The sequence below is a fragment of the Ceratosolen solmsi genome, unplaced genomic scaffold (assembly GCF_000503995.2).
Source record: "Ceratosolen solmsi marchali unplaced genomic scaffold, CerSol_1.0 scaffold2, whole genome shotgun sequence".
Taxonomy (NCBI): domain Eukaryota; kingdom Metazoa; phylum Arthropoda; class Insecta; order Hymenoptera; family Agaonidae; genus Ceratosolen; species Ceratosolen solmsi.
Window position 1 is genome coordinate 3,699,328 of NW_011948422.1, and position 20,477 is coordinate 3,719,804.

A 20,477-nucleotide genomic window follows, 5' to 3' on the forward strand; every position below is an offset into this window, starting at 1 on the left:
ATGTGTTTATTATCAAAAATGTCAAAAATGACCAACACAATATTTGTATGGAATAAAAAAACTTGGCGCATAACATAACGTGTGGTGTATGTCACTTTTATTAAATGGATAATTTACGAACAATGTCTGTTGCATAATATATGCATATACATATGCATATGTATATGCATATGTATATGTATATGTATACGTTTAAGTATGAACGCGGGCGCGCGCACGCACGCACACGCAAACGCATAAAATATATACGTGCGTGCGTGTGTGCGCGCGCATACGTGTACGTGTATAAAAAATAATAGTATTAAGAAAAATGAATAGAGAAACAAAAAATTGAAGAAAACAAAGAAATGTTCTCTGATCCGAGAGTATGGCTGTGTTCTTATAAATTATCTTTCTTCGTTCGTACAACAACTTTCCTCCAAGATGATTGACACCCCGTTAACTCTCTCCATTAGTCTTAAGTGAAAGTAAAGATGGAAGATTTTCCCGCATTTAGAAAGGCAACAATGACAAAATCATCGAGTATCTAGTCAGTGTTCTTTGGCACTTTTGTTGCAAATGTGAATTTCTTTTATATTGGACTTGTATAAATCGGTAAATGTAGTTGTGGAGATCCAAAATTAGGGCGTACGAGCATCGGACTGCCATCGCATCGGCGCTCTTGACGTCTTTCCCATCGCACTTGTCCTTCTCCTCCACTCTCAAAATCGTTTCGACAGAAACATAATTCGCACACACGATATTGGTTGAAAATCCCCTAAAAATCCCAAGCCTTCTCTCGTAACAAGCAGCGACTGGCCCTAATTACTTTGTCCTTAAAAAAAAAATAAATAAATAAAAAAAAAAAAAAAAAGTCCTTGCATCGGTAAGCCTCGGACGCTTATATTATTGCGTTGCGAATGCCACTTCCCCGTCGAACGATATGTTTGCGTCATTACCAACCCCGAGCACGGAACGTATGGATTAGGATTTGCCACGTACGCGCAAACTGGATAGCTGGTTCCTGGATCGGCTCTTTTACGTATTGTTGCGACATTGCATCGCTGCAAGCGACCAAATTACAAACGAGATGTCGCCTATCGATTGACAGAGTGAAGGTACTCGATCGCCCGAGGCTTTTTAAATGACTATTTGTACGGATTTGGCAAAACGATGGTCCAAGACGGACGTGCGGTATGATTACGACAGAATGCGATATATCACAACACGCGTAGTCACATGTCGATGAGTGGTGACGACAACCTGGCTGCTGCGCCCGAAATAGCCGAAGATAATCGATGTGTGTATAATTCGGCGATCGCTTGGCCCATTCTTGGGTTCCCACATAGTAGTTAACATATATTTACCGTTTGCAAAGAAATAAATGAAGAAATACCATTTTTATGCGATGCAAATATGCATCTTGCAAAATATCAAAGATCGGAACATCACAGTGTCGCGACAGTCAAGAAACTCGACTTTGGCGCGACCAAAAGATCTCATTACACGCAAGTCAATCGATTGTCTAATTTTGTAATAATACTCAACATTTTTTTTTTGTTTTTTTTTGTTTGTTTGTTTGTTTTGTTTTATCTATGTTTTATATCGTAACAATATTCCACATTAAGTCCAACATGGATAAATCGTATCGACTGGGATTTTTTCCTTCGTTCATAGAATTATAAATGATAATTTACGCACGTGTATAAAAAAGTGGAAAAACGATTTAACGGAATTCGTATTTTTGTACTTTCTCTTTCTCTCTCTCTCTCTCTCTCTTTCTCGCTCTCTCTTGCTCTCTTTTTCTCTATGTCTCTTTGCCAACCGCTTTTTTCACTTCCACCTCTCACCATCCCTCACTTCTTCACTCTCACTCATTCACTCTCTCAATGTCGCTCGCTCTCTCTCTCTCTCTCTCTCTCTCTCTCTCTCTTAACCCCCCTCTCCCTATTTAAAAACTCGAACCATATGCAAATATATCTAGCCGAAAAAACTTATTATTCACGGCTTTAGTAGTATCAAATGTTTTCATAAAAATGGTTCACATTCGTGAAAGACGATTTAACGAGCCTTCGGAAATAACACAACGTAGTGCATTGTTTTCATAAATCATATTCAACATATTAGAAACAAATCAATTCTAAACTCTAAATAGCTAATAACGAGAAATTAATATCCAATAATACAAAATTTTAAATGCATACAAAGATAAACCATTAAGAATATCCCGTACTTTGCATACGAATTTTCCAATCATTTATAATAATTTGATCAAAAATTACTCAATAATATACAATACAGACTTCTTCGGGAAACGTTTTATAAACAAGATCTTCGTTTCAATGATAAAAAAGCAATTATAAATAAGCCTTATAAGCAATACTTCAACATGCTTTATATTCATTGGAAATATAAGAAACAATATTCTATGTAATGTAAACGTGGAAAGTAAAAGAAAGAAAAAAGAAAAAGAAGAAAGAAAAAAGGAAAGGTACGGGACACTTTCGCAAGTTTTCGTCTACAACGTCTGACGTTTGGAAAGAAAAAAAAAACATTGGTGCAGCAACGTCGTCGAGAAAATTGTCGACGTCACATAAAATTCATGGCGCGCAACCGCTTCACAATGCAGGCTCGTCATTCTTTATCGGCCAGACGAAAAATTCCACGCACAAGGAAAGAAATCCCCGCAGTCGTGGCGGCGACTCGGAACATCCCCTCTAGACTCTCGGTCTCTCCCCCATTAGCGCCCTCTCCCGACCACTTACTCGTCTTCTCGTTCCCAATCCCTTCGTCCCTCGATCCTCACTCTTAATCGCTAATTAAAATCTTCATCACCAATAATAAAAGCTTAGAAACGGGCGCTTAGACGCGGCCCCCGCTCGCCAACTTGTAGCATCCCCCCTTCCTTATCCTCCTATATCCTCGTCACTGGCACAGGGTCATCGAGAGCGCGCGCGCCCGCGCAGCACAGCCTCCCCGGGTCACCTTGGGCACGACTCTCAGCGGGGACTCCGATGAGCCGCACCCAGGCGCTCGCATTCGTGTCCGAGCTCGATCATCGAGGCCGGAGCCACGGCCCTCGGAGCCGACTGAGCCTCGAGCGTTCCCTCCTCCTCCTCCTCCCTCTCGTCCTTGTCTTTGTTCACGACCTCGTCGTCAACCTCGTCGGGGCCGGGGGGCGAGCAGCTGAGGTTCGTCGCTTCACTCGCCGGCGAGGTCAAGCAGCTCTCCGGGCCGCTCGCGCTCTTGCTTCGCTGCACCGGATGCTCCAGCCTTTGGACACCAAGGGAGGGGCTTGGAGCCGCGGGACTACGCGAGCGGCCGACGTGCAGCGGACTCTCGGGACTCGTGCCCCCGAGCGAGTCGCTCGAGAGGATCTTGGAGCTGGCGGCGAGCCGCGAGGCGCACGGCGAATACTTTGACAGATTGAGGGCGATTTTACTGCCGTCCGCGGCGTCCGTCGTCAGGCCCGAACGGCTAAGCTTCTTCAGAGGACTCGTCGAGGAAGTGCGCTTGCTCTTGGCCGGCATCGCCGAGGCCTTCGAGCTCTTGCAGCTGCCGCACCAGGTGAACTTGTTTCTACTCTCCGGGAGGGATCTTTTCTCGTCGCTGGCGACCTCGAGCGCCTGTCGCTCCGTGCACTTCTTCTCAGCGCCAATCGGTCCGCTGACCAACGGTTTCTTACGTCGCCGGTGGCCTTGCTCGCCATCCTTAACGGAGAGCGAAGGCACGGAGGAGTGTAACCTCGCGCTCGGACAGTCGAGGCTGCGTTCCCTGCCCTCGCACGGGGAGAGCTCCCGTTTGCTAAACGCGGCCAGCGACTCCTTCATCCCCGAATTGCTCAAGATACTCTTTCGCTCCGAATTTGAGGGCTTGAGGCGCTCCTTGAAGATCTCCTCGTTGGCGGAATCGGCATCGCCGTTTAGAGCACGTGGCGCTAGACTGGCATTAATCCTGGACGGTGATAACGTCGGCCTCACCGGCCCCTCGGAGCTCAGGCTCGACGACTTCTTGCCGCTGCTCTTCTCCTTCTTCTCCAATTTCGATTTGACTCGCTCTTCGAGGCAACTGCTACCCTCGTTGGCCGATTGCGTCTCGCCATTGAAAGAACGCTGTGGGAGGCTCGTCTTCTTCCTGGTCGGTGACAGGATCGGACGCATGAGGCCCTCCGAACACAAACTCGAGACGGTCTTGCCGCCGCATTTTCTTTTCTTCTCCGACTTGGTATCCGACTTGGATTTGGCGGGTACCTCTGGTGTCCCTTTATCAACGGCATCGGCCTCGCCGTTCAGCGAACAACGCGACGGCATGTTTGTCTTCTTGGTGAACGTGGACAAGAGCGACGGGGCCATACCCTCCGAGCTTGGACTCGAGATCGTCGAGCCGATACTCGACCCACTGGATATCGAGTCCCCGTGACGACGCTGTTGTTGTTGTTGTTGTTGTTGTTGTTGTGGCTGCTGCTGTTGTTGTTGTTGTTGTTGTTGCTGCTGCTGCTGTTGTTGCTGCTGCTGAAGTTGCTTGTTACCGTTATTGGATTGTTGTGCCGGTGTACCGCCTCCACCTCCCTGGCCCTGGGAGAGGCTCAGTCGCCGTCAGTTCACCAGCTCCACGCTCACGAACCGCTTAAGTCGCTCCAAGTATTGATTGTACAGCTCGACATCGTTGTGACCGGCGCCCTACAAATTTCAAGAATTTTAATTCTGCTGCATTATCTTATTAATATCGCATGAATTTTTCTGCTGGCTCATCTACATCACATTTTCACATCAGTAAGATAAATCAGTCTCCAAAGATTAATATGTCGTTTAAAATTTGAAATTTCATCTTATAGCTTCTCCTTTACTTTTCCGTTCGAATTAAAAATCAATTGAATTAAATTTCAACACTAGAGACATACAACGTCAATTAATTAATTAGAAACTTATTATTTGCGGATCATTGATGACACTCGTCAATTGCTTGTGACAATAGCTCTCACGAGTTATTTGTTTTTTCTTCTCCGTACTTTTGATAAGAGATCTTCGCGTGCACTGTTATAGATGCATTTCTGCATATTCAAAGCAAAATGCTTTTAAGTCAATAGAACATTGATTTTAAGGTATGAAATGGGAGGAAAAATAATGCTCTCCATATTTAGCAGAACGCGCAACGTTCTGTTATATATCAATAAATTATCTTCAAGATTTTAGCTTCGCTATAAGCATGAATAAAGCAACGATTGCTACTAAAAGATATTTATACACGAATGGTTTAAGAATTTGTCATTAAACGATAATGGTCTAATCTTAAAATTTTAACAGCCAATGTTGCTGAGTGTATAAATTCTCTCACAATGGGCTAAATAGAAAAGCAACAGTTGTCGTACGTTTGTATATTATGCCATTTTATTTTATTCAAAGAGCAATGTGTTATTGCGATTAAAAAAGCATTCTTAGATTTTATAGTATAGGCCTTGTATCAATAAGGTATTTTTAATAAAAAATGTATTGTATTGTATGGTTACGGTATATCCGACTTAAAATTAACAATATCACAATTATTACCTCGACCCATAAGGGTTCGACAGTTAACGGGCACCTTTCGTAGATAGCCAAACCATGACTGAAATTTATGACTTCGTCATCTGTTCCATGAATCATTAGTACAGGTGATGTAACTTTCGGCACTTTATCAATGCTAAAAATTAAAAATATATTGTTATAAAGACAATGAGTAAATAAAGACTCGATAGCTATGTAATGGCATGGATTTCTGTATTTGATGAAAAATGAATAGAAATGTATTAGAAAGTTTTATAGAAACCATTTCTTTTTATGACTCTGAACTGTTTGTATGAACCTTAAGAGAATGACATTTGCTATTTGCTAAGAATTGTTTGACACGTTTCTACAATATATATCCAAGAGGAGAAATCAATCGTGTATATAAACTATAGAATGAAATGCTTGGTTCGCTACAAAGTATAAATGTATAAAAATTTATATTAAAAAAATTTTGCCAACCTCTACGAGCTTTAAATAAACTTCAAGTGCAATTAGTAGCTAAAGCCAAGAGTAATAGCATATAGTATTTCTCTATATACATAGAGTTTGTATCAATTGAAAATAAAGCAATCAATAAACAATGACAACAATGTTACATTATTCAAATCGCAATATTTATTTCTCTCATTACTAAATCACTGTCTCTGACAAGAATGACTTTCTCTCATCGTTAAACAGACTTTATAAAGAAGAGCACGTTATAATAATAGTTTCATTGTTATGTAACTTTATTGCACTAGAGTGTTTATCGACGGTAATGACATTCGCTAGCTAAGAGCTACACTTACGTTATTTAAGATAAGATGCTATTCACTTTTATTTGGAGCACGAGAACTATTGGAAAATTTAAAAGTTTAAAGCAAGTGTGCTAAAATTATCTCAATAATTTGAAACGATAAAAATAGTCTAGATAAGGAATTATGTATCGCGAGCGTTAACAAGACATTGGAACAAATTATCAATATCCACACGTAAATAGATTACCTTGTAAAGCGGTATATATGTACAATATTGGCTATCGATATTCACTTTCCCTTTAAATCTACATTCTCTTATCGTGACTATCCTTATCGTTGTCATTTTTATCCAAAATTTTTAAAGCCAAGACATTGATTATCCATTACCAAGGACTAACCTGGGGAAAGGGTCGAAAAACCATGTTCTCTTTGTATTGGGAAATGCAACTCTCAAGCCAGACATGAGAGCCGAATGCAGAACCACGGCTCCCACTTCGTATCTAGATGCTAGATCGACCGTCGGCACGGTGCCAATACTCTGGCCATACAAAATAATATTCTCCGGACTGATCCCGTATCGAGTTCTTAGGGCGTGCCAAGCAGCATCTATGTCGGCGTACAAATTTTTCTCCGATGGCTTGCCACTAGAGACACCGTATCCTGAGTAATCGTAACTAAATATATTGCAATTGATTCTCGAGCCGAGGCCCAAATAAAAGCTGCTCATTTGACCCAAATCAACGGCGTTCCCATGAGAAAAGAGTATGGTAAACCTGGCAGTGGCCGAGCATCTGACAAACAGACAGGCTATGCGATTCCCTCTGGAAGTTCTGGTATAAAATCCCTCGACCGACTCCTTCTCCCTCTCCGTATATTCCCACTCGGCCCTCTCGGACAGCGAGATCGTATACTTTGAGCCCTCGGCCTCGAGGAAAGTGTAGGTGGGCTCGGGTGGCAAAAACGCCACCTTCGCCGCGATTCTCGACGGGCACGGTGGACAACAAAAGAGAGAGCAGAACTCACCGAAGGTTAAGCCCATCATCATTTTACAGTTGTTTACAGAAATCACAATAACGAAAAATTCGTTATCCTTTATGAAGCCTCGAGCCCACGATGACAGACATAAGGAGAACTCCCCTTACACTCGATTCTTCAACGCACACTTCCTCGTTTATCGATAACGAGATTTATGAGTAACGGATAGCTAGAGCGGAGGTTCGAAATCGTAATCCTCTTCCGTTGTCCACTGTGAAAGTCCGCGCTTATTATTCCCTTGACCGCAGCCTCATCGCATACTAGACTGCGCGCTTATTGTTTTCGCCACGGTCGGTATGCGAAAAATATATCCCTCACTCTGAGTCAGCCATGACAGCTCGTGTACGAGTTCCTTTCGCCGAGTTTTCCTCTCTCGACTCTCCTTTCTTTTCCTCAGGGATCCTCAAAGCTAGCTTTCATTGCCGCGGCGTCCATTCGGTTGGGCGCGAATTAAACTTTTCCTTCTTGACTTTTCCTGCTAATGTGGAGGGGCTACGATCTAAGATCTCGGCAGCACTGGATGCCCGCCCGTTCCGATTGGCTCCACGACTGCCTGCGCGCTTATAATTTATACACGGACGCGCGCGCGTTTCGTGCAAGCGTGTGCGCATGTTTACATGTGCCCATGTGTGCATTCGTGTGCGCGCGCGCGTGCGCGAGAAGCTGATTTTCCGAAATCAAAGCTGGCTTTCGCGTCTCATTATCATTTATGAATTTAAGGCCTCGATAATGATGTACGGTTTAAAACTGACAATGCAATGTTCAGGAATATGTCGGGCTACTTATTTATACATTAAAATATAAATGTTTGGAATAGCGAGGGACCTATCTCAAGGCCGTTAGCGCTTATAGTCGGCATCGTCGTTGCTGATTGGAGGGATGAATTTACGGAAGTTACGCTCTCCATTAATATTAGGCCCAAAAGTTCCCCCCACTTTCAACATTAAACGGTGCATTCCATTACTATTTCCTGTGCGCAAATGCAGCTATTAGTGAGCGACGTAAGTTGTTGGTTAGGGTGGGCAAACAGTTTGTAGGGTTGTTAAATGCATTCGTTGACGGCGTATTTATACCCTCGCATCGGCGCATCCAACAATTAGTGCATAAATAATTTATTATCTTGGTACATACATCAATCTAGTGTGAGTAATAATTGTATGTTTGGCGGGGTAGTCAGAAACGGTAATCCTCGGGACGCGTTCGGCGTATAACCTAAATAAATAAATTATTACGTTAGTGCTTGTGATGTTGCTTTGTGATTTGCCAGTACACGGCGAAACGTCTCAAATTAAAAAGTTCTTATAATATAATTTCAGGTGTAGTATCCAAATCTCTATAATGCCAAAGTATTATTGCGACTACTGCGATACATATTTAACGCACGATTCTCCAAGCGTACGTAAAACTCATTGCCAAGGGCGCAAACACAAAGACAATGTCAAGTACTTTTATCAAAAATGGATGGAAGAACAAGCTCAGCATTTAATTGATGCGACGACAGCTGCATTTAAGGCAGGAAAAATAGCGTCAAATCCGTTTGCACCGAATAAAGGTGCTGCGATACCGCCACCGCCAAGTTTAGGTCCACGACCTGGTGTACCGCCACCAAACCAAGGACCTCCAGGTAAGCACGAATGCCTTTGCATTATTATCCTCTTGCCAAATACATACGTAAGTTATTGTTGCTTGTATAGCAATTTAATATTTACATTTGGATTATCAGGTAACGAGGAATAATAGTTAACAGCTAGGTGATGAAAATTTAAAATGATAATTAGTGTTAAATTCGGTTTATATTGTATATTAACGTTATGTAGACTAGAAAAGTATCCGCGCATTTATCTCGTTGAATACGTTAATTTTATATAATAAAAAAAAACTGTCCATTAACAGGAATGATGGCACCACCAGGAATGCATCCGGGTGGTCCAATGGGACCAGGCGGACCAATGATGATGGGGCCGCACGGGCCAATGCCACCGATGATGGGTGTCAGACCACCGATGATGGGGCCTATGGGCCCCATGGGACCAATGGGGCCGATGCTAGGGCCAATGGGTCCTATGAGACCTCCGGGACCTCCGCCTCAAGTGTTGAGTGGGCCGCAATCGATTAAGAAATAAAAACTTATTGCTTTCGTGTAAATGAACATACATATATAAAATTATAATGAAGCTGCCTCTTAATGTGTAAATATATTTTTTATTGTTTGAATACTTTTTGGAGGCGATTATTCAAACAAAATTGTCGTGTGTAATTAATAAAGAAATTGTCATTAGTATAAATGTAGTCTTAAATTTCTTATAACATTTTATAAATTTATTTTTAACAGAAGTTTTTACAAAAGTACTTATAAAGTAACATTACAAAATAAATGTTAATAATATACAATCCGTCGCAACCCTTTTTTTTTCATTGTTTTTCTCGTACTATATATATATATATATATATATCATTTGCGTTTGGATACTTTTACTTATTTTGCTTTAGCCTGTTCACTAATTTCTTCAGTGGCTTGACGTCTTTCACTGTAACGTACGATTCGTCCTTCATTTTATTTTGTAAAATAAAAATTTCATTCTGTATATTTGGTGCATCTAATTTACTCGCAGTATCGATTAGAAGCTTAGTCCTTGCAATAAATGTTTCAAACATTGTTTTAAATTTTTTTTTCTTATTCACATCTCTGCAACTTTTTGACAATTTATAAAACGTATTAAGATTCTTCGCTTTTTTCCTTCTCTTTACATTTTCTTTCGTATGATTCTCGATTCGCAGAGTTTCCGAACTAACGGTTGGGAAAATTGTATCACTCGCGGTTATGCTCCTCGTATAAGTGCTTGCGGGCTGTAATTCTTCCATCGAAGGCTGCGACGAATTATTTGTTGCAATTACATAATTATCTAATTTCTCTTGTGTAGTTGTACTGGTAAAGTCTCTATCCGATCCCACTGCTTGCCTTACAAACACACTTCGATCGTTTGCAATTCTATTACACATGTCAATACGCTCTTTATAAAGATTCATTAAAGTCGGTAAATTTTTTGGCCTATGCGGTACGAAAACATTATTGTAGTTATATAAATATGTAAACAAACAATTAAATGAAATCAATTTATTCGTTTTCTTTGCCTGTCCTTGCATCTTGAACCTTATCTTGTCTTTCACTTTTAGCAAGTTTTTCAAGGAATTACCACCAAATCCTTCTCTATATATGATCATTAATAATTTTTGGTGACAACGAGACAATTCACTACATTGTAATGAGTGTCGCAGATCATTGTCCCAATAATTTTCATGGCCCATTTCCTTACTTAATTGTTGAGTCTTTTCATAAAGCTCGAATGGGCATTCGGTTACATTGTTCATTTCAATAATTTTAGCAGATAGATGATTCAGTATCGTATTTGCATCCCTATCACAGTTCAAATATATATGCGATCTTTCAAAAGTATTACGATCAATAAATTGAGAAACTAGATGTTTTAACGCAAAGGCGAGATAGCACGAACAATTAATATTTATGTTAATTTGTTTGTTATTTTGTTTGAGCAAAAAATCAATTTGCATATTATGCTTTATTGTATTTATGAAATCCAATAGCACTTGCAAATTCTTAAGCTTATTTGATTGACTTTTAGGAGAAATGTAATATTTTAAATGCAGTGTTTTAAATGATGGATTATTATTACCGTTGCCCATGTCAGGAGATTTAATTCTAATGTTTACATTCTCCTTAGTCTCTGCTGTATTATCTTTGGACAAATTTTGCTTCGCTTGTGCATTCTTCCTTTTTTTATTATTGCCACCCTGGCAGATTGTGCTTAAATTATCTGCATTGTCGCTACCAAATTCAGTGTCCGAATTATCGAGGGTGGAGCTTAAATTTACTCTGTCGCACACATCATCTGGACAAGAGGAGGAATCAGATTGTAGAGTATAATTTGGACCACCGTAACTCGATACGTAAGGTGGATTTTGGAAATGTTGAGACCAATGACGTTTCCTGCAATTTATCGAATTGTGACCCTTTCGCGCACAATTGCAACAGTATAATTCTTTTTCAGGTTTCATAACGTTGCATAAATTTTTAGGAATTTTTGCACCATCACTTATCTACAAAGAATCGCGACTATATTAATTTTCATTTGTAGTTTTGTATTTGATAAATTGATTAAATTATAAATTGCATTCTTTACAGTTTGGTGATAGCGACGCCAAAGATCTGGGCAAGTATTCGATAAGTGACCCTGCGAATCACATCTCGAGCAAACCAAATTCCTACAGTACTGGCATGTTTTTTTGTACATATTCTGTTTCTTTCCACACTAAAATAAAATTTGTTTTATCAGCATTTATTTTTATTTATTAATCGACGATTAGTCAACTTTATTAGTAAACAGACGAATTATCATCTCGATAGATTTTAATTCCACTAGATGAGGCATTGAATTTTTAATGATTTCATAATTACATAAAATTTTTAACTTCTAGTAATATAGACTTTTTATATAATTACCGTTAAACATATTTTGTTCTGACAACTAGTATCAAGATGACCACTACCGCCACACATGTGGCAAATTATTACTTTATATGCTTCGGGACAATTGTATTGCTTGTGTCCTGGTTTTCTGCAATTATTGCAAACTTTACCAAAGTATCGTCGAGCGTGAGAAACGTTATTTATTACATCATCTTTTAATACTGCCCAATTATTTGGATCAGCTGAAAAGTATTAAAAATATGTTATAACGAATATATTCATTATTTATATGCGTTTAAAATAGTATTTTACTAATAATCTTACGCGACATTTGACTTTTCAATTTTTTAATGTCAAACTGCTCACCCCCCCATGATTTATTGTAAAACGTTCTCATTTCATTGGTCATGGGTTGAAAAAAGTATTCTTCCATTGAAATATTTTTGTGGCTATGATCATCCTTATTTTTCTGCTTCTCATTTAAATTGTTTGTTTCATTGTTAGTTGATGCAACCTCGGCATTGTTAGAGCCATTCGAATTACTCTCTTTAATAACCGAGCTTACAATAGTACTCGCATGACTGTTAATAGAATCCTCTAGTATTGTAACATCTGCTTCAATAACATTCCTTCCTCCGTCACATTCTCTCAAATTCGATAATTTGTTTAGCTTTTTAATTTCACTTAAATTGGAAACGTGTGGTTCGATTTCTGAACAATTTAAAATCATATCACTAACCGAATCGCTTTCAGAATCAACGCTCAATTTATTACTAACTGTATTATTGGGGCTATGTAGAAAATCTTCTCCTCTGGTTGGACTTTCAACTTCACGAATAATTAGTGATTTTCTGCTTTCATTATCAGAATCTTTTAATACAATCACAGGTGGAGTTGGCTTAGGGGATACCGGAATTTCAAAAATTGATTGACAATCGGATGTCGATTCTTCTGAATTATCATTTATTACAATATTCTTTGCTTGAAGTTTCTTCTCCGTTGCTACACTTGTGTATTTAAAATTATCTTCTTTAGAATCGCTCGATGATTCTGAACTTATATCAATAATTTCTGAAATATTAAGTGAATTACGCTGCTCAATATTATTTCCAGTAGCTTCTGTATTATTCTTTTGACTAGTAGTATCGTCATCATTTTCAAGTATTTTTTTATCGCCATTGTCAACTATTTCAATTAGTGGTATATTAGTGTCAGTCGTTATATTGGATACATTCTCCACAATTGATTTGGAAATTGTTTTTTTTAACTTTCTATTTTTTGCTTTTTTTGCCAATCGTAATTTTTTGCCGTGCAATAAGTTTAAAAATTCTGGATCCATAAGTTGTGCAAAGTCTGCAGACTTACCATGAAAGGGATTAAGCATTTTCATTTTTGTCTTACCTTGTTGTAACTTATTTTTTTTTATATGCTCTCTTAAACGATTTATAGTTGAAATATCCAAATCATTTAATAAATAACTTGGAATCACTTCTTTGTTTTTTCTATCACTGCTATTTATACTCTTATCAGTATATTTAGATTTCTTATTATACGATTCAATTGACTTGTTAGAGCTATTATCAATTGCCGATCTTTTATTGGATTTTTTCATTTTTTTTAAATTACTTAAAGTATTTATATTGGGTACAATATTTGATGATTTATTCAAACTGCTTTCTGCTGGAACACTTGAAATATCTACTTCATCCATGATATTGGCACGTTTAAAATGTCTTTCAAAATAAATCGATGATTTTTCATTAAGATTATTAAATGTTTCAGCATCGCCACTTTCAGTTTGTTCAAAGTGATTCAAATTTTCTCGACCGGTTATGAAAGTATTGATATCGCTTGAATTGTACGAGGTAATTTCTGAAATTTGTGTCAACTCATTATCGACTGCGGATTCAATCAAATCATTATCACCGTCAATAATATTTGCGAAGTGAATTTCAGCATATAGCCGAGATTCGATGTCGCTATCATTATTACTGTCACTGCTATATGTAAAGGATTCATTCTGCAATTTAAAAAAATAAGTTAAACGCCTTTTTTAACACCATTAAAAAAACTCGTATTTAAGTGTAAAAAATGTTACTAATAATTAATAACTGATTTACATAAAAATGCATTAAAAATTTTAATGCAATGAATGCAATGAAATTAAAAAAAACCAATTAAAAAAGTCACCAAAGTCAAGTTTCTTTATTCATTATAAGGTTAGACAAATGAAAATAAACTTACATGATTTGACGCATCAGTGGTAAAATCCATTTTTATATTTTCTTACATATCATATTTTAAACCTTATATTCATTTGATTTATTAATATTTAAGAACATAAATATGTTATAATAATATATGAAAAAGTTCATTTTATTTTCGATTCCCCTGCCACCAAAACCCTCGATATTATTATTACAAAATAATTGTGAATCGACCACGTGGTCAATAATATAATTGACTGTTGGATAGATTGATGTCAGCATTACCGTCATGTTACGTAAACTGACATATACGTACACAGTGTCAATTGGCAGCGAATAAGTTGAAGGAAGAAACAAAAAAATTGCGACAACAATAGCCGAAGTGGTGCTTCAAATAAAATGAAAAATCATTTCTGACAGATAATCGAGGGCTTGTTCAAGTAATCCTTTATTATCCATTCGTAAACGAGAATGGTAATAAAATAATCTATAAGTAAGCATAGGTAAATAAATATTTAAAATTCATGCGAATTAAAATTTATTTACGATTTTTAATTAACTTTATAATATCTTAATGTGTACACACGAAAGAAATTAATACAATATTATATCAATTTTTTGTAAATAATAGAATAAAAATCTAACGTGCCGCCCTGCTACTAATGCAACAGATTTATCTTTATTTACGCATCATAGATGATCGTGTATCTAGTGTTCTCAAAAAAATACATGAAAGGCGCTTTTAATATTCTCCTTAATATAAATATCAATAAAATATTTGTGCTTAAAATATGTGAGTTTGTGACGTGAAGAGATCTGTTCATAATTAAGATTTACAAGCTTTTTGTTTGAGATAAACGGATAGGAGAATTAAGTTTACTTTTTTTCGTTGCTCAAGTTTTAATTTAAAAATTTTTTGAGAAATAAATGAATAAAAGGTAATATAAATCAATTATTATTATTATTATTATTATTAATATTATTCAAATGATAATTGTTCTTGCTAACATCGGATAGTGACTCATTAGGATGTTATTAATTAGGATGTTTATTGGTAAAGTTGCAACTTTTTTATGTTGTAGGTTTATAGATGATAATGTACAATTTAATCAAAAAGATTTTTACATACTATAATTCTTTTTTACAGTTTTAAATATGTCGGATGATAAGCAGGACATTGATATCAATAAGGCATTCGAAAACTTATTACTCGCCGAAGATTTAGCTGAAAAAGTAGGTTATGAAGAAGGATTTGCATCTGGTAAAAATCAAATGATCGAAGGATATCATTTTGGATATCACAGAGCCAGTGCACTTGCAGCGCAATTAGGATATTATTATGGTGTTTTAATACATATACAACAGACATCTAATAATCAAAAACTTACTGAACAATTAGATAGATTGATAGAGGATATACAGAAGTTTCCTGTTGATAATGATGATGCAGTTGATATCTTTGAAAAATTCGAAAATATTAAATTAAATTTTAAGAAAATTTGTTCGTTAGTTAAAATAGATTCCGCGCATCCTGAGAATAATAAGCTTGAATTTTAACGTATAAAATATATTAAGATTTTTAAAAATGTCTAATTACGAAGAACATTTTTTAAAAGTGATAAATTTTCTAAAATTGTATGAAAAATTGATAGATTGTCATTTGGTTGACTTTTTAACCGAAGACTTATGGGAAAATTGTTTACCAAGAGATTTTAAATTATATTTAGAAACAAATGGCAATAATATTTTTAGAAAGATCGAACAGTTTAACGAATTAACCAAGCACGAAGACTCAAAATTATATACATTTTTAAGAAACGTTAAAGCGCTCAAATTAGAAAGCTGCCAAAATATTATAACACGGTGTGATTTTTTAAATGTTCTTAACTATGAGAACGCTAAAGTTTATAAGACTATTCCGTCTGAATTCATGAAAGTTAAGAAGTGTCACGAGGTTGATGTGTTTACAAAGACAATTGTATGGCTTAATCAGAACAAATCAAGCGTTATTATCGATGCAGGTGCTGGGAAAGGCTATTCTTCTTTATATTTATCAAATTATTATAATTTACCTGTATTGTGCATTGAATGTTCGCTAATCAATCATAACAGTGCAATTCTTCATCGGAGTCTTGTAAATAAGAAGAATAAACGTTCTACATCTTTGGTAAGGGTGTACACAAACGTTTCTATTATCTAAATATATTTCTAAATAACAAATTAACTTCAATATATTACCAAGTACTATTTTCACTTTTTAACTATTACACCTACTATTTACAAGTTTCATATAACTGAATAGAAATTCATTCGATTATGAAAATAGTTTGAAACATTATTTTGTTTTCAGATTAATTATGCAGTGGAGCAGATCGACGAGACAACGGATTTTGTGCAGCTGGTTAAGAATTATTTTCCAAATTTACATCCGCAAAGAGAGCTAGTTATGACCGCTCTACATGCCTGTGGATCCCTTACTGATTCTGTGATAAAATCATTTTTAAATGTCAGTGATATAAGATGCCTATGCATAGTTCCTTGTTGTTATCATTTTACATCAAAATCACTTTCAAGTCTATATGAATTTTCAAAAAATTCAAGAATGTTGGCTCAGCAATCTACAGACAGAATAAATCATAAAAATGAATTTTTATCACCATCGCTGTTTTATAGAGCTGTATTACAAGTTGTTTTTCGATTATTAGGTATGATTTACATACATTTTAAAAGACATATTTAATTTTTTTATAATTTTAATTTGTAATCGTGTCAAATAGGAATTAAAAATACTACTATTGGACGTGGAGCGCCATTAGATAACTTCCTAATTTATGCTAAATGGGCTTTAAAAAAAGTTAATGCAAAAGAGGTATTTATTTTTAATTATTTATATTATGAAGCTAATAAATATTATTGCTCTTTTATTCAAATTTTCATGATGACTTGGAATAAGCTTCTATAATAACGTTTTCATGAAAATTAACAAATATTCTTATAACAAGAAAAATATTTTTACTGATTTACGTTATATAATCACATAGGTACCTACGGACGAGATACTGGAAAAAACTTACGAAGAATTTAAAGATTACAAATGGAAATTTAATATTTTCCAGCTATTAAGAATACAGTTAGCGCCTGTTGTAGAAGCAGCCATTATTTTAGATAAGATTTTATTTATACACAAATTTAATATTTGTACGAAACTGGAAGTAGTACAACTTTTTGATCCACTATTATCCCCAAGAAATTGGGCCATTATTGCTACAAAGTAAGATAAAATTTCTGCAACGTATGCATAAAAAATGTTCTTTTGCAAATAAAACAACTATATTCTACTAAAATATTATAAGAACTACTTTATTTTATTATATGAATGTTACTTTTAACAAAATGTCATATAAAATTATTGAAAATTTTTCAAACACTTGTGCTTTTGTCTTGTCTCATTGATACTAAAATGTTTAATTATTTCATGAGGAAAAACTTTGTCAAGTATAAACGAGTAGTTTGATTTAAGTAAAACATTATACCTCTAGAGTAAAAAATAATATTACATGTATCGATATATATTTTTTTTTTTCATTCATTACATAAATTTCTAGTACAGAAAGAGATATACAGGCGAAATTTAAATTGTAAAAGTCTTAATGCAACAAATTTGCATAAGTAGAAAAAATCAAGATACCAATACTTGATAAATTAGTATAAATAAGTAATTTAAACAAAGGAACGTATATATATATATATATATATATATTTTTTTTATTTATTTATTTATTTTATTAATTTATTCATTTTTATAAATAGTTGAAAAGCATGTTTGGCATATAACGAAAAATGAGATATAATCGATGCACTTATTTTATAAACTGTATTTATTCAAAAATATTCATCTCAATTGATATATGAAATATTTCGTCTATTAAAATATACAAAAGAACAATTTATTTTGCAATAAATATCTATGTTGGCTGTAAAGATTTGATATTTTTATGTTATAGTTGTTTGAAAGCGCGATCGTGCATGCGTAAGATCTTGAAAAGAGCAGTTACTCATTTACATAAATTACCGTTTATTTATTTATTATTATTATATATATAGATATATATAAGTTTTTGTATTTAAATTACAAATTTTCCAACAAAAATCACAAATGTATTTGCAATCAGTCAAATTCTAGGCCATTAATTATTTTTATTTTCAAAATTATCTGGCACTTATTAATGACAAATGAATTAATTATCCCAAATATTATTCGAGCAATGATCGTTCATATGATTAAATTAATTATTAATTTCATATTATTAAATTAACTGTACTCACTTACTTTCGTCATTTGTGCTGTAAATCTTAACCACCTTTAATTAATAATTCTCTATCACCGTTTTTATTTACAATATCTACAAACTTGAAGTTAATTACACAAATTCTATACAGCCATACCAATATAAAACAATCATTTGAAATATTTTATTTTGTCCTTCAAATGGCTAAATGCCTATTTAGTAAATGGAAAACAATTGAATTATCTTATGTTGTACGTTCAATCGATTGCATTTGCAATTTCTATCTAATGTTTCAAATTCTGCTTTTCGAGTCCATTTAAACGAACTTGAACAATTGAGAATTCACAAATTGTTAAAAAACATTATTTAAAAAATATTCTTACTACCACAATTCCCTCCTCGCCCCACTCTCTTCACTCGGCTGTCATCGACTCACGCCCCCGTCCCTCCTTATTGCTCAAAGTCCGTTATCCGTTGAAATTCTCCGACAAGCTGAATAAAATTCAAGCATACTGCTTTAAAAAAAAAAAAAAAAAAAGACAATTTATCAACACAAACATAACGATTAAACGTATCCGAATACATTAATTTGTGAGGATCGTTACCGCTCCAAGTTCAACTCAGCCAATGTAATCATTTTAAACAATATAATAATTTATCTGTACGTAATCTTTCATCGCTCGTTATGTTGTTACATCAAATAACACAATTTAATGCGGAGAATTTACAGCGCACAATCCAAGTTAACGTACACTAGCTAACGAAATATCTTCTCAAATCACATACGCACAATTGAATCGATAGGTAAAGGTAAATCGATCTCAAATACTTTATCTATGATATCTATATATCTCACACCCACGAAAGCGAAAATCCACATCGTCCATTAGGCACATCCAACTTCTCGTAATCCATCATAATTTAATTAGAACCTAACCAATACCATCAACACCACTACGCGATTTATTTGCACCTCACAATACGACGAATGATACTTAACTATAAATTACTCAACCTCGCCGCCGCCCCCCGCCACCCCCCACCCAACAAAACAATCTTCTCACCCATTTTTACACGACAAACACACGCGACATATCACATGTATTCGCGAATCGCAACAAAATCGAGCATCAATCATATCTGTACAACCCAGTGCATAAATATTTTTGCATTTTTGTATAATGTGAATGTGTGCGTGGTCATGTGAGACGCGTGAGTACCTGTAGATTAAGGCCAAAATTCATAAAAACCATTCTGCTTGTACACGAAGACCCAAATCTTACCTTCTCGTCTTCTCTACGTAACATAAACACCGGTGTTATTGAGTTCAACTTGACTCGGTTACAGCTCTAAAACAACTTGTTTACACGATTAGCTCGATTATCCAAGAAATTTCGGGGACCCACCAACTAAGGAACTCGATTCCTCTTCAACTCCAGCCCTCTACACCCAATAAATGCACACGCTCCACCACGTAATAACCACCAAAAATGCCCCCCCTTCCCCCACAACGTCTCAACACCTGCTCAACACACTCTCCAGCCCGTGCACACATTAAGGACATTTCCACCTCCTCGCTAAAATGTCCTTCAATCGTCGCGTCGCGATTCACTACAACGGCCGTCGTTGCCCCATACTGTTCCGCCGCCAACCAAACTCCGCCAAAGCCGCGTAATCCTCGCCGCATTTTTCCAAATGAACGCGAGTTTCCATTGACAATGCCGACGAGACTAATCGCGGAACTATCATCCGAGTGATCCTAGCGCACCAAGGTCACCAGCGACGGATTCCCATGATCGGTGCCCTCGTTCGGAAACCGTGCCGCGGAACCTCAAGAGCGCACCGCTCATTCAATCAATCCCGTAGTCGTCGCAGGATAATCGGCGATAAATTTTGCCGACGGTCAACCCGCTCCGCCCCCACCGCCGTCCATTCTCACGGACGCTTATCTCTCCGAGGCTACAAGGAGCGCCGCGCGATTGTCGTTTTGAAAGACGGCTAGATGCTACCGAGCCTCGCTCCGATATTGCCGGCACGCACTTACGGACAAAACACGAGCGCGCGTACACATGTGGAAGCGCGCGCGCGCGCCCGCGCACCCATCCGCCAGTCTATAAAGCGGTATAACATCGCGTGGGCCGACTCAGTGTCCGCCGAAATATCGGCACGACTCGTGTGCTTCTTTGGTCGTATCGCGG

General features: G+C 36.5%; 5 protein-coding genes across 7 annotated transcripts; 3 read left to right on the forward strand and 2 right to left on the reverse strand.

The window, feature by feature from the left end:
• Positions 1-4,464: 4,464 nt before the first annotated feature.
• LOC105361817 (alpha/beta hydrolase domain-containing protein 17B) lies at positions 4,465-7,866 on the reverse strand. Its single transcript, XM_011499099.1, has 3 exons — positions 6,661-7,866; positions 5,526-5,658; positions 4,465-4,658 (listed from the first exon to the last, which is right to left on the reverse strand). The coding sequence occupies exons 1-3, from the start codon at positions 7,305-7,307 to the stop codon at positions 4,575-4,577; spliced, it is 864 nt and encodes a 287-aa protein (XP_011497401.1). The 5' UTR covers positions 7,308-7,866; the 3' UTR covers positions 4,465-4,574.
• Positions 7,867-8,391: 525 nt separating this feature from the next.
• On the forward strand, positions 8,392-9,446 carry snRNP-U1-C (small ribonucleoprotein particle U1 subunit C). The gene is made up of 2 exons (XM_011499100.1): positions 8,392-8,921; positions 9,191-9,446. The coding sequence occupies exons 1-2, from the start codon at positions 8,636-8,638 to the stop codon at positions 9,418-9,420; spliced, it is 516 nt and encodes a 171-aa protein (XP_011497402.1). The 5' UTR covers positions 8,392-8,635; the 3' UTR covers positions 9,421-9,446.
• Positions 9,447-9,734: 288 nt separating this feature from the next.
• LOC105362018 (uncharacterized) lies at positions 9,735-14,105 on the reverse strand. Its single transcript, XM_011499344.1, is given in 5 exon segments — positions 9,735-11,410; positions 11,413-11,625; positions 11,817-12,025; positions 12,108-13,803; positions 14,028-14,105. Coding segments are annotated over 5 exon segments (3,789 nt in total). The 5' UTR covers positions 14,058-14,105; the 3' UTR covers positions 9,735-9,769.
• A 165-nt stretch (positions 14,106-14,270) lies between these two features.
• LOC105361820 (oral cancer-overexpressed protein 1) lies at positions 14,271-15,562 on the forward strand. 3 transcript variants are annotated; one of them, XM_011499102.1, is made up of 2 exons: positions 14,271-14,483; positions 15,138-15,562. In XM_011499102.1, exon 2 carries the CDS (start codon positions 15,146-15,148, stop codon positions 15,545-15,547), a length of 402 nt encoding a protein of 133 aa, XP_011497404.1. In that variant the 5' UTR covers positions 14,271-14,483; positions 15,138-15,145; the 3' UTR covers positions 15,548-15,562. The 3 variants fall into 3 exon arrangements, with proteins under 3 accessions (XP_011497404.1, XP_011497406.1, XP_011497405.1); XM_011499104.1 differs by having other exon boundaries at positions 14,271-14,464; XM_011499103.1 differs by lacking the exon at positions 14,271-14,483 and adding an exon at positions 14,690-14,928.
• Positions 15,563-15,575: 13 nt separating this feature from the next.
• Positions 15,576-17,321, forward strand: LOC105361819 (methyltransferase-like protein 25). The gene is made up of 4 exons (XM_011499101.1): positions 15,576-16,157; positions 16,341-16,695; positions 16,768-16,859; positions 17,032-17,321. Exons 1-4 carry the CDS (start codon positions 15,576-15,578, stop codon positions 17,263-17,265), a joined length of 1,263 nt encoding a protein of 420 aa, XP_011497403.1. The 3' UTR covers positions 17,266-17,321.
• The last annotated feature ends 3,156 nt before the right edge of the window (positions 17,322-20,477 follow it).